Source organism: Neovison vison, chromosome 6 (genome assembly GCF_020171115.1).
Source record: "Neovison vison isolate M4711 chromosome 6, ASM_NN_V1, whole genome shotgun sequence".
Lineage (NCBI taxonomy): Eukaryota > Metazoa > Chordata > Mammalia > Carnivora > Mustelidae > Neogale > Neogale vison.
The window spans coordinates 187,858,534-187,878,574 of NC_058096.1; the positions used below are offsets into that span (position 1 = coordinate 187,858,534).

A 20,041-nucleotide genomic window follows, 5' to 3' on the forward strand; every position below is an offset into this window, starting at 1 on the left:
GCATTCAGCCTCCCACCCCGACCGCCCCCTGCCTCAAAGGGCTGCCGGCTGCGTTCGCGCCCCACATCGGAAAGTTAGGGCGGAAACTTCTGTCCTGCTTAAGAAAACGGTAACCGTCCGCGTCAGAGCGACGCAGTCAGAACGAAGATGGGAAGCAGAGTCAGGTGTCCTCGCGTCCTCTAAGCGCCTTATCCCCGCCCCGCCGCCGCAGGGGGCCAGGCCAGCGCGGTGAGCCCGCGTCCCTCCCCCGCTCCGCGCCGGCGGCCGGCCCTGCGGCTCCCGCACTGCCTGCGGGCGGGCGAGCCCGCCCTGGAGCAGACGGAGCCCCGCCCCTCCCCGTCGCCCCGCGTCCGGCCGCGCGCGCCGAGCCCCGCTCCTGCCCCTGCCCCGGGCCAACCCCTCTGCCAGGCTCGGGCCCGCCTCCCGGCGCAGGCCGCCTCGGAGTCCCGGCGGCTCCCTGGCGCCCCCTGGCCCGGCTCCCGCGCCCGAGGTTTCCGGTGAGAGGCAGCAGCCGGTTATGACGCCTCGGTGCTCTGGAGCGGCGGCTGCCTCCTCCTCCTCCTCCTCCGCAGCCCCGGCTCTCCCGGCTCCAGGTGGGACTCGCTGGGGGATCCGCGGAGCCCTCAGCCGCCGCCCTGCCGCGGCCGCCCGGCTGCGCGCGCCTCTCCCGCGGGGGCTCCCGGCGCGCCTTCCCCGCGGGCTGCAGCCTCTCGCGGACTCCGCCGCGCCTTCCACCGCCTGCGGGCCGGGGAGGGGGGCGCTCGGCCCCTTCGCGCTGCTTGCAGCGGCGCGCGGGGCTCCCGGGAGCCCGCCGACCACGGGGAAGGATGCCCTTTTCCCCGTCCCGCGCCGCGTGGGTCGGTGTGCCAGACCGGGGCGAAGCCGCTCCCCCCGGCTCCTCCCCGGCACCGCGGGACTGGGTGGAGGTGGGCGGGCGCAGGGTGCTGGGCGACGTGCGGGGACCTCGCGACCCCGGCGCAGCCCCGCGGGCGCCTGGGGTGAAGACCCCGAGCGCGACGGGGTGGCTGCCGGAGCGCTGTCGCCGCCGCCGCCGCCTCCCCCGCCGCCCCGCGTCCCCGACTGAGGTTCTGGCCACCCAGCTGGTGAACCTCCCCTCGGCATCTCAGACAGCCAAGCCCTTTCCGACCCCCTGCCTCAGCCTACCGTGAGACCCGTGGCCCCCGCGCGGGGGAGCGTTTGGGAGTCCTTGTGAGTCTCAGAACGCGTTCAACTTTTCATGTGTCCACTATCTTCTTTAAACTTCCCAAGATAGGAGGCACGGAGCCCTGCCCCATCTCACCCACTGTGGTCCCCGTCAGCCTCGGGCTCTCATCCTCTTTCAGGCTCTCCCTTTTTTTTTTCCCCTTTTCCCTCCTCCACCTTTTAGGCCTGAGGAAATCCGGGGAAGGAATCCAGAAGGGGAAGGAGCAGGTTGCTTTGTGCTGAAGGGAAAGCAGCGCCGAGCTCCAGCTTCCATCTGCTGGAGAAGTGTACCCACCCATCCCTGGGGGGGCCTTGCAAGAGGACTGCGCACCCGAACCGGCTTTCTGCCAGGCCCGGGGGCTGTGCTTTCATGCTCCAGCAGCTATCCCCTTCTAGCTTATGCAAGCAGGTACGTGCCCTTTGCAAAAGCCTGGTTTCTGGTCGGAGACTTCAGATTTTTCCCATGACTGAAGTGTTACTCCTTCTCCGTGGATCCGTGGGTTTAGTTTCAGGGAGAGCTCAGTCAAGGACAGTGGACTTGAAGAACTGAAGGTCAGGACTTAGTCATAGCAATGACTTTATTACTGGAAAGAATGAGTCAAGAAAATAGGCCAACCAGCCTGTTGGATAGATGGTCAGGCTGGAGGAGTAAAGAGGAAGGCTCAACTAGCATATGGTTCAGTGAGTAGGATTAATACGATGAGAATTAGGAACGTTGTTCCATCTGGCAAAGAGCCCGATGGGGGGCTCCATCCCAGCACCCTGGGATCCTGACCTGAGCTGAAGGCAGAGGCTTTAACCCACTGAGCCACCCAGGCACCCCCCTCTAGGAAGGTTTTATCCACAGAGTGTCCCTTTGGCCTCTAGCGGTTGATGGACAGTAACCTTCTGCGTACCATTAGAATCTAGTTTAAGTGAGTGTGGGGAGTGGCATCTGTAACTTTGCTTTTCGAAGTCTGCTGTTCACCAGGGAAAAGAAAGCACAGTATGAGTCAGGCCTTTTGCTTACAGAATGTCTCACTAAGTGCCAGGTCTTGTGCTCAGAGGTTATCTCATTAAATTTTTTTCTCTCTTAATATTTCCTTTAATCCAAAAATATCACCTGAATGATAAAGTCTGCTTTGGCATCCTTTTAAGGTACTGTGTTTCATTTCTGGCAGAGTTCAGATACCTGAAGCATCACAACAGCTTCTGTGTGGTTCTGATAATTAAAGAAGTAAATGTTTCCATTAGGACACTATTCCTATTAATGCATATTTTTAAATTTTGTAAGATCACCATCAACTCCCTGTTGGGTGAGAGTCCTAACTAAAGTATGAATTCAGATCACCTTTCCAACAGGTAACAATATACTTTTCGGAGCCATGAAGAAGAGAAGCCATGATATTTACCACTCCAGAGGGGAACAGAATTCCTTTTCAGTGTTCACACTCTTGGTTATGAAGCCTTGGCTTGGGACTTTAGGCTGGGCTAAAACATAGCAGTTTATTTCTAAAGGCCCCATCTTCGTTAGGCATAGTTGGTGAAGGCTGATTCTGAAAGCTGGTTTTTCCAATGTGCCCCAGTGACTGGAGATCTTGCTGGGGAGTAGCTCATGTAGGATACGGTCCTATCCTTCCGTGGGAAGAACACCTTTTTTTTTTCCCCCTAGAGCAAAATAATACTACTAAAGTGAACTGAGAATGGCACAATTCTTGTCTGGGATACATAGGAGAATTCTAGTTCACAAAATTTAATCCTTATGGGGTGAATTAGACGCGCAGTAAGGTCCGCGATGGTTATGATCTCTTTCACGTTGCTAAGGCAGGATGGGGATAGATCAATGGCACCGTCTCCAAGTTCTCTGAGTTGTCATTACTGTTACCATAGGTTGTTATTACACTCACTAGAAGGTGAGCTTTACAAGGGAAAGGAGTTTTAGGCTGCACGTTCATTGCCGCATCCTCCGTACTTAGAATAGTACCTGGCACATAGAAGGAACCCATGTACAATTGTACTTATTTAGTTTTTTGTTTTGTTTTTGTTTTGTTTTGTCTGTTTTTTAGTAGGCCCATGGAGCCCAGCGTGGGGCTTGAACTCATGACCCTGAGATCAAGACTTGAGCTGAGATCCAGACACAGGAACTTAATTGAACAGAGCCCCCTCAACCCCTCGGCGCCCCATGATTATCAGTTTTTATCCAGGAGATACATATATACCCAGAGCTATTGCACTGTCTTTTCTTTCCTCTCCCTGGCATGATTTTCCTTCTCCTCACCATTCAGGTCTCAGCTCAAATAGTAGTTAACAACCTCTTCCATTCCCCATCATCCCATGTGGGTTTAAACATGTACTCAGTAAATGCTCATATAGCATTAAATATGCCAGGCACCTCTAAATATGTTACCAATATTTAATTCACAATAGCACAATGACAAAGCTTTATTATTATTTCCATTTATAGCTAGAAAAGCAGAAGCACAGCGAGGTTAAACAGCTCGAGATCATACTGCCAGGAAACTAGCTAGATTCAAACCCAGGTGGTCTAGCTTCTGAGTTCATGTTCTGAACCACCGTGTTATATTGCCTGTCATATTACCTCCTTTATTTCTGGCATCAGTGATATGCGACTGGGTTCACATTAAGGCTTTTGCCCCATTTTTATAAATAAAGTTTTATAAGAATGCAACCTCCCCCATTCTTTACAATGGGCTGTGGCTGTTTTCGTGGCAAAGGCACTGTTGAGTAGTTGCCGCTAAGACTGTACGGCCTCCAAAACCAAAAATATTTGCTCTCTCGCCCTTTACTGAGAAAGTTTGAGAAATTATAAGCTATATCAGAACAAGGGCCTGGTTTTGTTCACCCCCTGTGTACCTGGCTCCTAATGCAGTGCCTGGAGCAGAACAGGTGCACAATAAATATTTGTGGAACAAAGGAGTGCTGTTCAGTGATGTAGCAAGGTTCGTGGTCCTTACACTGAGCCCTGGATCCCTTTGACTTTTAAAGGATATGTCTTAATAAAAACCTTTTCAATATGATCTCTAGGTTTGGCGGTTGCTATGTTAAAGCTGCTTGTCCTTGGAATATTGCTTCATGGTCTTTCATTGAGTGGCCAAGATGAGGCTCCTCCCAAGGCTGATGGTATTCCAGGCGAACCTCTGTTCGACTATGCCAGTATCCGCTTGCCCCAGGAGCACATTCCCTTCTTTTTGCACAATAATAGGCATATTGCCACGGCCTGTAAGAAAGATTCATATTGTCCTTATAAGGTAGGTGTTCGTTTTTTCTTCTCTTACTTATTTTTAAAAGGATTTTGGCTCTGCTTTATGATCTGAACTTGGAGGTAACATTCTGTAAGTTAGCTGTAAGATATTGTTTGCATTTCGTCTAGTGCTTCCAGATGCCTAAAATTTGCTTAAAATTATATCCCATTTGCAAGATTGAGAGTTAAAATCTGAATCGCAACTAAAATTTAAAATCTCAGTCCCTCATGAAACACACTGTCAGCCAATACTATTTGTATACCCTGTAAACAAAGGGAATTAGATTTTATCTGGCCAGGAATGTCTTGTTAAAAGTAACTAGAGAATTTCACACCTCTTTTTTTTCTTCAACTGCCCTTGAGAGGGTCTTTTAGCATTTAATTTAGGTAATAACACCTCTGCCCCTGTCTCCACATAATTACTCTGGCCTTCCTTCTGTTTTAGAGTTGTTGGGAAGGCCTCCAATTGGAGCCCATTAAGACGTCTCACGAGGTCTCAGAGATCAAAGCTGGGCCTTGTGAGAAACTTCCTTTCCCATGGTGCTGGTTCAGGAAGCATATGGGGAAGGAGACCCAGGCGTCAGACCAGTGTTGCTCCTGGGTCTTGCAGAAGAGCAGCGTTGGCCAACAGCCACGGCTGTGTCCAAGTCTTGTGGCATTTCTGCCGCTCATGATTGATGAGTAAATTTGCTAATCCATTTAATTTCATGGTGATTTTTTGATCATAGAAATTTCATTTTATGTGACTCTTTAGGGACTGATTTTAGGCTCACTTTGCTCCCTGAGAAAGGCAGTTTCATTAAGCTCCTTCAGGAAATTCCAATTCAAGTGTTCTTTGGTAGTATAGGGAAACCCCATGCTTTTCGCTGGGGCCCAAACGTGGTGTGGGGGAGTGATGATTAAGGATTGTTGTGGTTGAGAACTTGGAGACTCTTATACTTAGGATTTATTCTAATTCCTTTTATTGCTTGAATATGTATTATAAGATGAGAGAATGAAAGTTCTATGAAGATTTTGTTTTCTTCATGGTAAAACCTGAAGAGTTCTTTCTAAATGTCAGAAGAAGGGACACCAGTCTAAATGTACACGTTTTGTGTTCTAGAAACACTTAGAAAATCTAAAATACTGCTGGGGTTATGAGAAATCCTGCAGACCAGAATTCAGGTTTGGCTACCCTGTCTGCACCTATGTCGACATGGGATGGTAAGCTTCTAGATGGACTCCTCTCCTCTTTAAATCATCTTTCATTGTCCTGTCTGCTGATGCTTCACCTCCCAGCTGGACTCTTTGGTTTTAGATAGTCATTCCTTTAGATATTAATTTGCTTACACAGTCATGAGTTCAAGTTGACTTATCTCCCCACCCTCCTGCCACCCCGCACAGGAGTATCTGTTATTTCCTCTGCCAGAGAGAGAAAACAGTGTGGATCACCAGAAAGTATATTCCCCCAACAAATACAAAAAACATAACTTGGTGGTTTCCTCTTGATTCTGGAAGGGAATGTGAAGTATAATTAATATTTCCAATACCTGCAAGGTTAGCATAGTAAAGAAAATACAGTAACTAGTAGCTCATTTTCTCTCCTTTTCTTCAGTGCCAGATGACCCTAACATCATACACTTCTGTTGTGTATTTTTAGTATAAGAAAGTAAGTCTATGAATAACTTATTTTGGTATCTTCTTCTAGCAAGGGATTATAGGAAGATTATGATGGTTAAAAAACTTAATGACAGACTTCTGGCAATTTAACCTTTAGAAAGGAAACTCAAGGCTCAGAAAAGGTAAAAAGAGAAAAATCATGGAATCTTTTTTTTTTTTTTCTTTCCTCATGGAATCTTTTTGATTGCAAATAGGACAGATACCCTTGAATCTGCCCAGGACATATTCTGGAAACAGGCTGACTTTGGATATGCAGGAGAACGGCTAGAGGAACTACTTGTGCTCTGCCAGCCTAAGGAAACGGTGGGTGTTTCCTTTCAAATACTCTGAGTGTTTAGATTATCGTGGAAAAACAAGATAGCTGGTTCTGGGAGAGGGAGCCTTACTCAGGTGTTCGTTGGCTTTGACTTTTATTTAACTTTCTAAAATAAGTCCTTCTGTTTCATTTAGAAACCGGCTCATCATTTTCACACATATAACTAAGATAATCCTACTATGGGGCTGTTGAAATATGACTAGGTTTAGAATTCCACCCCTCCCCCCACATTATGCTAAAGAAGAGAAATTGATAAGCTGCATCTTTCCAAATTCCCTCGCAAAGAGTTCAGGACAAATGATACATCACCCACTCGTGGACCCCAGACCACTCTGTGTTCACTTAGGACTTTACAGTTTGCAAAAAGCTTTCCTCCAGCTAGCTAGCTTGATTGCTACAAGCCCTGCAGCAGAAGGACAGGGTAGATAGTACTGATAACCACTTGACCACAGAGGAAAACAAGGTCTTCAGAAGCGTGAAGTGACTTTTCCAGGACCACACAGCTACTCGGTGGACTTGTCCAGGTAGAACTGGGATATGGATCTTTTTCTGTGGGCTTCCAACCATGGTGCATTGCGCTCGCTCAGTGTGTAAGCCAAGCCCGTTGCCAAGAGCCAGTTTTGGGCAGTCAGGAGAAGAGCAGGTTCCATCCACACTGTAGTGTTTAAAACCTGATTCTTAGAGCACCCGGCCTTTCCGTGTTTCAGTGTCTTTCCCCTTCAAGCCATGCCCTTGTCATAGCTTGCGGCTGGGAAGATCTGAGCTTATAAAAATGCTCATTCTGCTTATAGAAATGCTCAGTGTGGGACCTGGGTCCCAGCAAAAGGCTCAGTGTTAGGTTTTAAAGGTCCCTAAGGTTGTAAGCACTTCTTGTTAAGGCATCTTATCAGTCGGTGTTCTCATAACCCTGGTCCAGTCTCTGACGTCTTGAGACTTATCTCCAGGCAATCGAGAAAATGAAAAACAAATTTTTTCCTTAATTCACTTTGATTAAGAAACTGAATATATGGGACACCTGGGTGGCTCAGCTGGTTAAGCGGCTGCCTTCAGCTCAGGTCATGATCCCGGTGTACCGGGATCGAGTCCCGAGTCGGGCTCCATGCTCAGCAGGGAGCCTGCTTCTCCCTCTGCCTCTGCCTGCCACTCTGTCTGCCTGTGCTTGCTCTCTCTCTCTCTCTCTCTGACAAATAAAAAAGAAAAGAAAAGAAAAGAAAAGAAACTGAATATATGCTCTATAGTGCTTTTTTTAAAAGTATTTTTATTTTATTTTTATGAGACACAGAGCGAGAGAAAATGAGCAGGGGGGAGGGGTAGAGAGAGAACCCGGCTCTCTGATGAGCAGGGAGTCCAATGCAGGACTTGATCCCGAGACCTCGGGATCATGACGTGAGTCAAAGGCAGCCGCTTAACCAACTGAGCCACCCCGGCACCCACTCTATATAGTGCTTTTGGAGCTATCACATAATAGAACTTATTATAGAAGCAATTATAGGGAGCTGTATGAACCCCAAGGGAGGGAGGCGTGGCTTTGGGCTGTACTGCTCCTGGGTGCCCTTACATACATTTTTGTGTGTGTGTGTGTTGCATAGTCTGGCTGGAGTCCACTTGTTGATGTGGAAGGGGCAAGGGGAGAGCCACAGCCCCATCTTGCATACTTCGTCCATGCAGTATTTAGAATCTTTCCGGGCCAAGATCTACCTTCATAGATTTTGTGCTGTCAGAGCCTGATCCCTTACCAAGGACCGATTCCAAAACCCCATGCGGGTAAAGGTGAAGATCTTGTGTTCGTTGGGAATTATGGGAAAACAATAAAACGGCATTTAAATCTATAAATAAAAGCCACAGCAGGTAAAAGTTTTTGAAACTGTCCCTATTTTGGCACAAAGCATACTGGAAAAAGAGAAGCAGGCTCTGGTAGTTGACTCTTAAGCTCTTTTATTTCAGTGATTTAAAAAACATCACCCTCTTACTGCAGTGGAGACTGAGACTCCCAGTAGCTTTATGGTTTAGAGAGAGCATGTCTTATTAAAATCGGCAAAGTGCCCTTCCAGTCTGTTTTAACGTCTCTTAACGTGTGCATTCTTCTTTGTTTCATTTGGCTTGGCTTTGAAAAATGCTTTTTCCACATTGCTAGGGGGTTAGTGATGGCTCTGAGGGCTTTTTTTTTTTTTTTTTTTTTAAAGAAGACTGAACTGAACCATACATAAAGACTTAAAGTTTGAGATGACATAAATAGAACACTTGCAGGTTCTTTGTAGTAACCTAAAAGTGTGCATACACACTGGCAAAACGAGGCTTGACCAGAGTCTGCTGGAGAGGGGAAAAACCCATCCACACAAGCAGACTTTCAGAAGCTATTCTCCTGATGAATCACTGAACTCTACCTCCAAAAGTAATAATACAGTCTATGTTAACTAATTGGATTTAAATAAAAATTTTAAACTTTTTTTTTTTTTTTTTTAATTTGACAGAGAGAGAGATCACAAGTAGGCAGACAGACAGGCAGAGAGAGAGAGAGAGGAGGAAGCAGGCTCCCTATTGAGCAGAAAGCCTGGTGTGGGACTTAATCCCAGGACCCTGAGATCATGACCCGAGCCGAAGACAGAGACTTAACCCACCGAGCCATCCAGGTGCCCCTAAATAAAATTAAAAAAAAAAAAAAGAAGAAGCTGTTCTCATATTGTGTGGTTCAACCTGAAGGTGTACATGTTGTGAACTTGTCTGGCAAGTCTGAGAATGTCCTCAAAATGTTATTATCCAGAGTTCTTTCTTTCTTTTTTCTCCACCTCAATTCAGCATGACTCAAGTCTGGCGTGTTCCCGTTACCTTCAGTATTGCAGAGCAGCCAATCTCTATCTTGATTTAAGAAACATCAAGAGAAACCATGACAGGTATGGAAGTGGTTGATGTTTAAACCTAACAGAAATTCTGAAATATTTCCAGGTCCAGGGATAGACCTTGGATTTGCTTCATAATAAAATGGCAGTGAGGTTGGAGAATGGGTAGAGGATGCAAGATGTAGTCAGACCACAGGTGGATCATTGCAAAGCTGGATTATGGGTCCCTTGGGTTTCTGTACCATTCTGCTGCTTTTGTGTATGTTTGAAACATTCCCTTATAATCGAGTTAAATTCTTCCAACACACTGATTTTGGAAATCGGTAAGCCACCTCAGTTAACATCCCATGTGCTTACATAGTGATAAAATTTCTCAAACTCAGCTTAATATTTGGTCACCCACCAGATTTAAGGAAGATTTTCTCCAGAGTGGTGAAATCGGAGGACACTGCGCACTGGACACGCGAACGTTGATGTCTCAAGGTCAGCGCAAAAGCCCTCTGCAGTCTTGGTGAGATTATTTTTTTTTTAAAACATGCTTCTAAAATATTTGCTTTTGTTTCTGGCACATTGGAAGGGATTTTGTTTATTTATTTATTTTTAAAAAAGACTTTATTTGATAGAGAGCACAAATAGGCAAAGCTGCAGGCAGAGGGGAGGGAGGGGTAGGCTCTCTGTTGAGCGGGGAGCCTGATGTGGTAGTCCATCCCGGGATGCTGGGATCATGACCTGAGCCAAAGGCAGCCACCCAACCGACCGAGCCACACTGGCGCACCAGGAACGGATTTTGGAATGGAAAATTTTACTTATTTATGGAGAATTTGACATGAGCTTCGAGGGAGTGGTAGCTACAGAGTGACTCTATAAGTTGTATTTGAATTAAATGTGTATTTTAACATAGGAGGAAGTGTGGTGCCTGGGTGGCTCAGTGGGTTAAAGCCTCTGCCTTTGGCTTGGGTCAGATCTCAGGGTCCTGGGATCGAGCCCCACATCGGGCTCTCTGCTCAGCAGGGAGCCTGCTTCCCCCTCTCTCTCTGCCTGCCTCTCTGCCTAGTTGTGATCTCTCTCTCTCTCTCTCTGTCAAATAAATAAAATCTTCTTTTTTTTTTTTTAAATGAGGAAGTATGATATAGGAATAACTGATTGCTAATGAGAGAAAAAAATCAGTTAAAAAATGAATTTTTATTAACTCCTTGTAATTGTACATGTGTTTTAAGAACACTTTTTTAAAAGAAATACACATTAGGGGCCCCCTGGGTGGCTCAGTTGGTTAAGCATCTGCCTTCGGCTCAGGTCATAATCTCAGGGTCCCAGGATGAACCCTGCATTGGGCTCCACCAGCACCCCAGGCTCCTCTTCATAGTTGTAAACCCTACCCTGAGTTTCAACACCTCTGATCAACTTTTTTTTTTTTTTTTAAGATTTTATTTATTTATTTGACAGAGACAGAGATCGCAAGCATCCAGAGAGGCAGGCGGGGTGGGGGGGAGCAGGCTCCCTGCTGAGCAGAGAGCCCAATGCAGGGCTTGATCCCAGGACCCTGAGATCATGACCTGAGCCGAAGGCAGAGGCTGAACCCACCGAGCCACCTAGGTGCCCCTCTGATCAGCTTTTTGAACTGTATATAAATTGGGGGATACATTTCTACTTAAAACATTTTTAATAATAAGCTAGTTCTGTGGTCCGATTTGTTATCTCTAGGAATTAAGAAATTAGGGTACTTTAAAAAAAGCTTTTTATTTTAAAAAGTTTTAGGCTTATAGAAATCTAAAAATAATACAAGGAGTTCCCCTTGAACCCTTCCCTCAGCTTCCTCTAATGATGACATCTTACGTAACCTTAGCACAATGGTCAAAACCAGGAAATTGACACTGGTACAGTATTATTAACTAAACACATTTAAATTTCACCAGTGTTTATGTGCACCCTTTTAAAATTTTTATCTTGGATACATAGTTGTATGAAACTTATTTCACATGTCCACAGGCATGCAAGAACTACCACAATCAGGATACAGAACTGTTCTGTCATCCCAAAGAAACTCTCCTGCTGTCCCCCTTTATTCATAGTTGAGCACTCACTTCTAACCTGTGTGTCAGGTTTCCCATACGTGATTCTCCAATAGCCAGAAATCTTACAATTCCACTCATTTCTGACACCATCTACCCAGAGACAGCATCAGATACCGCAGGTTAAGAGCTCGGTCCCAGAATTTAGACCCGCAGGTTAAGGGCTCGGTCCCAGAATTTAGACCCGCAGGTTAAGGGCTCCGTCCCAGAATTTAGATCCCTCGTGATCACCTGTGCTTCTGACCAATTGGCTATAGACTGGGCTAGATTCATCTGCTAGACTGGCTCAGATACCTTTCAGATACATTTTACTTACTAGTCTACCAGTTTATTGTAGAAGGATACAGCTCAGAACAGCCAGATGGAATAGATGCCTAGAGCAAGGTAGGGGGAAGGGGTGCAGAGCTTCCATGCCCTCTCCAGGCACCCCACTGTCTCTGTATCTCCATGTCATCTCCAACTCAGAAGCCCTCTGAGCTCTCTCCTTTTCAGTTTTTATGAAGGCTTCGTTACATAGGTATTGGCCATTACACAGGCAGGACTGATTAAATCACTGGACACTGGCAATTGATTCAAACTCCAGCCACTTTATTCCCCTAAAGTGTGGGGTGGGACCAAAAGCTCCAACCCTCTAGCACATAATTGGTCGTCCTGGCGACCAGTCCCCAATCTTAGGGAGTGCAAAAAGTACCTCGTTAGCATAACAAAAGACACCTTTCAGGCTCGTATCACTTGGAAATTCCAAGGGTTTGAGGACCTCTCTGGATAAATGGGAAAGAAGACCGAATATGTATTTATCTTATTATAAATGGCAATATCACAGGCCACATAGTATACTCTTATTCAGTGTTAATGAGGTCAAACGTTCATGCTAAGTGGATCCTTCAGGATAATAATCTATCATACATCTGTATGGCATTTTATAATCTATGGTGTAATATCTTCCCTAATTTATGTTGAAGATCAAAATTCAGCTGACTAACTTTGAAGATCTAGCTGGCTCTATTCAGCAGTTCACAAATTGGGCAGCATCCCATCTAGCAAACAGAGGAGCTCCAGGAGCTGTACAAAATGGAACACTCTTCTTGGCAAAAGGGGGCAGGGACAAGGAAAGGAGAGATCACTTCATCTTCCTGTGGGGGATAGGGAGGGTCTCTGTGGCGGATAACCTCATTGGTGCAGACCAGAAAATTATAGACTGGCTGGTTAAGACTACATTCCTAGAGAAGTTTGAAACTGTAATTAAGGTAAACAATTAAGCCTTGGTTTGGTGACACAGGCTTAGCATTAAGTGACTCCATTTTGGGCCTGTTGTTTCTTTTTAACATTTTACAGAGTTTTGCAGTACGGAGTTCTTCCATTCTAATGGAACTTTTGATTCCTAGTACATTTCGATATCTGATTGCACATGATAGAAGCTCTCTAAGGTGTATTTATTGCCGTGGAACAAATTACTCCAAGATATAACCTAGGGTAGAGTTTTATTCATTATCTGTTGGATAACAAATCACTCCAAAATTTAACAGCTGAAGACAACACACTTCATTATTACTCATTTCTGATGGTCAGAATTTGGCGATCGTGGAGCTGAGTAGCCCTGTCTCAGGAGCAGCTACCTACGAGGGCTGTAGCCATCTCTAGGCTCAACCCGGCCTGGGGATTCTGCTTCTAGGCTCACTTATGTTATCACTTTCAGTTTGTCTCTGGCTGTTTGCTAGAGGGGTCATCTTTTTGCCGCATGGGCCTCTCCTTTAGGGTTGCTCACAGCATAGCTTCCCAGAGAGAGAGAGAGCACACAAGCGTGCATGCGAGAGACAAGCATGTGCCCTGGGATGGAGGCTTCCGTCCCTATATCCACTAATCCCAGAAGTCCCGTGCTATCATTCCTGTCATGTTCTATTCGTTAGAAGTGAATCACTAGGGGCACCTGGGTGGCTCAGTGGGTTAAGCCGCTGCCTTCGGCTCAGGTCATGATCTCAGGGTTCTGGGATCGAGTCCTACATCAGGCTCTCTGCTCAGCAGGGAGCCTGCTTCCTCCTCTATCTCTCTGCCTGCCTCTATGCCTACTTGTGATCTCTCTCTGTCAAATAAATAAATAAAATCTTTAAAAAAAAAAAAAAAGAAGTGAATCACTAAGTGCACCTTTAAGGGGAGGGAATTAATCTCAACCTCTTGAAGGGAGAAGTATCAAAGAATTTGTGGACATTAATTTGAAACCACCACAATAATTCAGCATTGTGTGTATTTTAAAGGGGTTTATTTGATATTTGTTTTACATCAGCTGTGGTTTCAAAGGTGAAGAGTTACAGTCTTTAGGTCAACTCTAAATACCTCTTGGCACGTGCCAAGATCAAAGATTGTCTTCTTCTATATGGAGGGAAACTGCCATGTGGTCTCCAAAGACATTTTCTTTTTTTTTAATTATTTATTTATTTTTCTTTAAGATTTTATTTATTTGACAGAGAGAGACACACAGAGAGAGGGAACACAAGCAGGGGGAGTGGGAGAGGGAGAAGCAGGCTTCCTGGTGAGCAGGAAGCCCAATATGGGCCTCGATCCCAAGACCCTGGGATCATGACCTGAGCCAAAGGCAGACACTTAGTGACTGAGCCACCCTGGTGCTCTCCAAAGACATTTTCTGAGAAAAAGACTTTACTTTCCTCTGGCAAGCTTAGCTGTGTGCTGTCTTCGCAAGGTACGCAGTAACAGAGCGTCAGGCAGAGAGAGGGGGGAAGCAGGCTCCCCGCTGAGCAGAGAGCCCAATGCGGGGCTGGATCCCAGGACCTTGAGATCATGACCTGAGCCGAAGGCAGAGGCCCAACCCACCGAGCCCCCGAGGTGCCCTAAAATCATTTTTGTTCCTCGTCTCAGCTAAGGAACTAAAGCTAAAATTTGATGTCAAGTTATAGAAATGTTAGTATGTTGGAGAAGTTCCACATGTCTTCATAAGAGCATATTCTAGTAAGAAAATCCCGGTAATGAGCAGATCCTCAGTTACAGTGTTGCAGTCGCAAGTTCAGGAGGAGCCCCTTGAAACCGTGTTCTATTCATCATTCCAGGTTTGCTGAGCTACAAAGCTATACTCAGCTCAACTTCAGACCTCTAGAAGATGCTAAATGTGATGTTGTTATTGAAAAACCAACCTATTTCATGAAACTGGACGCAGGTGGGAAGTTAAATTTGTCCCTTACTTAGTTATTGGTGAATGAGGCTTTGTTCCTTTTTTGATATGTGCGCGTAGTCATTTCCTGTGACTTTCTGGGAGGCTGCGGGACATGAAATAGTGGGTTTAGATTTTGCTTTCTTCTCTGAAGAAGTGAGCTCTTTTGAACTTCCCATGATTTGATACCTTTGGTATTTTAGAGGGAAACTTCACATTTATATCAAATGATTCAGAATCAAAAGAGGAGAGAAAAAGCTATATATACACGGGCACCTTCAGTAATGAAATTGACACCACCCGGTTTCTCTAATCACTTGATTTGCATTGTGCTGAGTTAGAAAAAATTTAAGAGTAAAAACCATGTGTGTACCATGGGTGGAAAAGGAATGTCCATTGAGCTCTTCTGGCAACTTCCTGACATGGTTTCCATGACTGAAATGAACTTAAAATTCCTCTGCAAGCTGGCATGTCAGTATATTCTTGGGGGGAGGGGGCTTAAATTTAGAATTATTTTCCCATTTACACTTAGAGTTTGTGACTCTCAGCTCGCGAGCATGGCTTACCCTTGGGGAGACAGTTGCCCTGGAGAGGATGTTGCGTGTCTCCTCCCGAGAGATGAGGCTTGCTGTGCCGCGTCCACACGCACCAGACACCGGGCTTCCCCGGGAAATATGGAGTGCCCTCTGTCATGATTAGTTCAGAACTGCTAGAATGTATTGATGCTATTTTTAATGTGCTCTGCATCCTGGAGCCGTAATTCTTATATAACAACGTATGAGGTTCAGAAACCCAGACAAGTGGAGGTTTTTGAAATGAGAGCCAATAAGAACACTGCATGTGAGATCCTGGCTCATTTCTTTGAATACGCAAATTGAAAGGGGCGGAGCACATGCTGTGACCTGCTTTCTGTGAGCTGTTACTTGGATGCTGGTATGCAGGCAGAAAAGTGTGTCAAGTGGGAACAATAGGCCAGTGTAGACCCTCGCTGTTCCTCTCCTATATTAGAAACTCTACTTCTTTTTTCTGACTTACACCCTCATCCCGGTTCCCTTTCCCCATGGACTTGCCCACGAGAGAAATGAGCAGTTTCTAGAACATGACTTTCTTGGGGGCGCGATTCTCGAGCATGCATTTTCTCCCTCCTTGATCAGTCCTTGCACCACTGAGCGCCCGTCTGGCTGCGTTCCCCAGTCCTTGTTCGAGAACCTTCTGGATGATGACACGTGAAGGAGCTCATGTGTGCTGGGTGCTTACTCACCAATAAGGACTTGTCGCAGAACTCTCTTTTTCTCATTTATCGGAAAATACGCTCTTTGTCAGATGGTTCTGAATGATGAAAGGAGTCGTTTCCAGATTATTCCTCCCAAGAAGCCAGTCTACAAAGGATACTTTTCTCTTTTCTCTTTCTGTTCCCTGGAGATGTAATTGACCTGCAGCCCTGTCTACCTTGAGGGTATACAGCAAAATGACCTCACGGACAGAAAATGAAGATCTTTTACTCTTGTTTTCGGGCACACAACATTATTTTCCCTGTGGGAGGGAAGTCACAATATGCCGTGATTTCTGCTTTTGAGAGTCACCGTTTTTCATCCAGCCAATATCTTCTGTCCTTTTAAAGTGCGTGTGTGACATGTCAGTTCTTGGAATTTCAGGCTGTTTAGTTTTGCGTATTGCCAGGTTGGACACTGGCTCCTGCAAACCTCAGTCAAAAGAATGCATGTTCGGTTTCTTTGGAATGATGGACTTACCAGCCTAGAAATAGCTGCACCCACACTCTCCTTCCCCCTGTTGGACCCAGGAGCATCTGGGTCATCTTTAGTCTTCACTGTGATTTCACTGTGTGGCATGTGTGGGGCTGGGTGCCTTGAGGCATAAAATCTTTGGGTGTTTCCTAACAAAGTTGCTGCCTAAGTATAAGGATTTCCTGTTTCTCCTAGAGAAGCTAAAGCTTAGGGACGTTACCAGCTCATGAATGAATGAATGGCTGAGCTGGGTTCAGCTCGGTTCTTCTGACTCCAGAGTTTATCCTCTTTCAATGAGAACATGAGACACTGAGCCCTTTTAAATGATAGTTAATATTTTCCCAAAGAGCAATGCTATAAATCATGATGAAAAAGGAAAAAAAAATGACAGAAATGAAAAATACCAGAATGTTAATAGTACCATCATTGTTGATATCTCTGTGATAAATATATATTGCTTAATTGATTTTTTTAAAAAAGATTTTATTTATTTATTTGACAGACAGAGATCACAAGTAGGCAGAGAGGCAGGCAGAGAGAGAGAGGGAAACAGGCTCCCTGCCTAGCAGAGAACCTGATGTGGGCTCAATTCCGGGATGCTGGGATCATGACCTGAGCTGAAGGCAGAGGCTTTAACCCACTGAGCCACCCAGGTGCCCCTGCTTAATCGATTTTTAAAAATGATCATAAAAAATAAACTTAGTCTTCATGGCCTTAGAGTTCTACCCCATTTTGAGCTAAATAGACTTCTATTACTTTTTTTTTTTGGAATTTACTGATCATTTGTTCTTTAGTGTATATGAGAAAATGCATTCCTGATTTCTAAATAGCCAATTCTAAGGTGAATTTTTGAACCCAATCATCTGTTAATTGAGGATTATCTAAGTACAGATCCTTTTGTATAAATAAGAGAAATAAGAGAAGACTCTTACTTTTTTTCCTCCCAATTATTTTCAGCTAAAAGTCTATCACACCATAAATAGGTGGGGTAGAATAAAAGTTGTTGAATCCTTTGCTCTCTGGGGTTAATCAACATAGATTTCTTTTTTCCGATACTAGGTGTGAACATGTATCACCACTTCTGTGACTTTATCAATCTTTATATCACTCAGCACATCAATAATTCATTCAGCACAGACGTATACATCGTGATGTGGGACACAGTAAGTAAAAACGTCTTCTCTGCTTCAGCTTTGTCTTGCCTGGCTTGGTGGATGTGTGGCTCTGATGTGGGGAAATGGGGTTTTCTAAGACACACACGTTGAAATATACACACCTGTAGACACATGCAGATGGGTGTGAATGTGTCTCTGCACGAACGTATCCGTGAATGTATGGGCAAATAGGTTTGTGTTCATATACCTTTGTTCTTTGAATTTTTGAATCAAGCGGTGGACGATTTCTGTCCTCCTTTGGGCAGGTGGAGCTCCAGAGATGCGTGCTTGGTGTTGATCTGAGACACACGTGGGAAGACTGTCATTTGCTTAACCTTTCTGACCCCCACACCTGAACCACGTGGGGAAAGTTTGCTTCTGTTTTGCCGTGTGTGGCCTCCTGTAATTGCCCTCGGCCCTTGGTTGACTGTTGCTTCCCTTTGCTACTCACTCGGTGACGCATTGTGCCATGTGTGTCATCTCACTACGGAGGTGAGTCTTGGGTGTAAACATAAAGCCTTAGGCATAAACAAAAATTCTTAGACATAAAGCATAAAACGTATAAATGGCTTTATGTTTACACCTGCTCTTTGCTTTGCTGTTTTTAGCAGTGTTTGTTCCCTTCTTTTTCTTTGTCTGCCTTTTCCATGCTTCTTCCCTTATCCTGCTCCACCTGCCAGTGTAACCCCCAAAGTGGTCACAGTCTGCCCAACTATGGAATGGGATGATTCTAGTATCTAGCTAGTGTCCTTTTGAGGCTGATCCGTAGAGTGTGCAGTGAGTCTTAGTGCCTGGCACAGAGCACATGGGCTCTGCATGTTGACCGTGACAATGACAAAGAGAACGAGGGGTTTATGGTATACATGGCAGGTTGCCTAAACTGGGAAGTTGGGACAGCCACTAAGTGATCATCGGAAGTTGACCTAGACATTCCAGCTCACAAGATGCTCCTAGCACCCCCTCTTGGCATGAACGTTCCCGCAGGGGACCACAGCTTGCTGGCAGGACGGTTGCAGACATTTCTTCCAGGGAGAGTCCTTCTAGAAGCCTGAACAGCACAGCTCAGGGGTGAGGGGCTGGGATCCAGGTACCAATACCTCACATCCCACGGGGACCACTATCTCCAGCACCAGCTGCCCTGGTAGAGCCCCCGAGATCCCCACAAGAGACGGCCAGTTCCAAGAGTCACTGTAGCCTTTCCCAGTCCATATGGAACGTACCTGTCGAGGCTGTTTTTAAATCACACGCAGGGTTACCAAAAACACACTTGACACATACCGTCTTCCTTTCCTGAGAGCAGAGCCAGCCAGGTCACTGAAGGTCACGTTCTCCTGCAGAAGGGGAAATGGTTTCATGAATGCCCTTTTTTCACTGATACAAGGTTCATAGTAAAGCTACATAGAAAGGTTTTCTTTATCACTGCTCCATAGACCTGAAGTCCGATGAGAACTGGTTTATAATTCTTGACATGTAGATTCTCTCTTTTTACTTTCTTCTTTGCAAGGATTTCCATTACCTTCTCGTGTGCCTGCTTAGTGACCGGCACAGTTTCTGTTCCTGAACATGTTTCTGTGAGCAAAGGGCACAATGGTCACTTTCTCCTCTTCTGTCTGTGCAAGTGCTTCTAGGCCACGGTCACTAGCTCTCAGAAACCCTGCATGATTAACTCAGGGTTGTTGTGTTTTAAAAAAAAAAATTACACTCCATGGTATCTCATTTAATACTTACAACCCTCTGTGAAGCAGGATTTTTATTAACTTATTTTACAGATGAGGAAGCTGAAATTCTGAGCCTCAGGCCATTGTTGTAAAAGCACAGCCGTGAGGGGTGAAGTCAGGACCCCCCGTCAGTCAGTGAGACACCAGTCCTGTGTCCTGGAACCATAGTGCTCTGTCTCCTCCCTTCCTGGTTCTCTTCAGATCCTATCAAGCTGATGGAAAGTTTTCTAGACACTTTCCCAGAAGCTTCCTTATACCTTGTGGCATGTTTTTCCATGCCTTCCTCAAGTGGACTAAGTTAAGCTGAGTTAAAGTAGGTTAAACTAAGTTTAACTCCCCTTCTCTGCACCCGCTGGGAGGGCATAGATAGAAAGCCTGGCCACCATAGATAGAAGTCCCAGGGACCTTGGGATCATGACCTGAGCCGAAGGCAGAGGCTTAACTGACTAAGCCCCGCAGGCATCCTGGTCAGAGAAGTCTTCACTAGTTGCTCAGTCAGGTTCTTGGGACAAATGATTCTGCCAGGTGGCTCCAGACTCGAGGCCCACCAGACATTGTAGGTTGGATGATGACAGCATTAGAGTGTTGTGTGGCCGCTCACTTTTCTCTTCTGCTGATAAGGCCTTGGAGGAAGCCACAGGGCAGCCTTCAGGAAGGCAGGGACACACACCTCCCACAGTGAGTGGCGGAGCCTCCCAGGCGGGGCAGAGCAGCTGAGAGAAGAGGGGCCACTGGCTGTGGCCCGCTGTTCGCGTCTTAGTGACTTTTTACAAAGTGTCCCTGGAGGAAACCTTCCCTGACATCCTCCCCAGTCCTCAGGCACATGGCTTCCTTGGTGAGATGGGCAAGGCCACAGCCTGCAGAGATGCACGTAGGGACCCTCCGCAGATGTGTTTCTGGCCACAGCAGGGCTGATCTTAAGAAGTAGAATGAATAAAA

The 20,041-nt window shown here is 45.8% G+C and overlaps 1 protein-coding gene across 1 annotated transcript in view; it reads left to right on the top strand.

The window, feature by feature from the left end:
• The first annotated feature begins 430 nt into the window (after positions 1-430).
• Positions 431-20,041, top strand: part of EOGT (EGF domain specific O-linked N-acetylglucosamine transferase) — a 37,589-nt gene continuing 17,978 nt past the window's right edge. Inside the window, exons 1-9 of the mRNA XM_044253196.1 lie at positions 431-593; positions 1,388-1,612; positions 4,228-4,451; positions 5,547-5,647; positions 6,298-6,406; positions 9,216-9,310; positions 9,663-9,767; positions 14,385-14,491; positions 17,290-17,393. Coding sequence (XP_044109131.1) covers positions 1,603-1,612; positions 4,228-4,451; positions 5,547-5,647; positions 6,298-6,406; positions 9,216-9,310; positions 9,663-9,767; positions 14,385-14,491; positions 17,290-17,393 — 855 coding nt within the window. The 5' untranslated portion in view covers positions 431-593; positions 1,388-1,602. The remainder of the gene's footprint in view (positions 594-1,387; positions 1,613-4,227; positions 4,452-5,546; positions 5,648-6,297; positions 6,407-9,215; positions 9,311-9,662; positions 9,768-14,384; positions 14,492-17,289; positions 17,394-20,041) is intronic.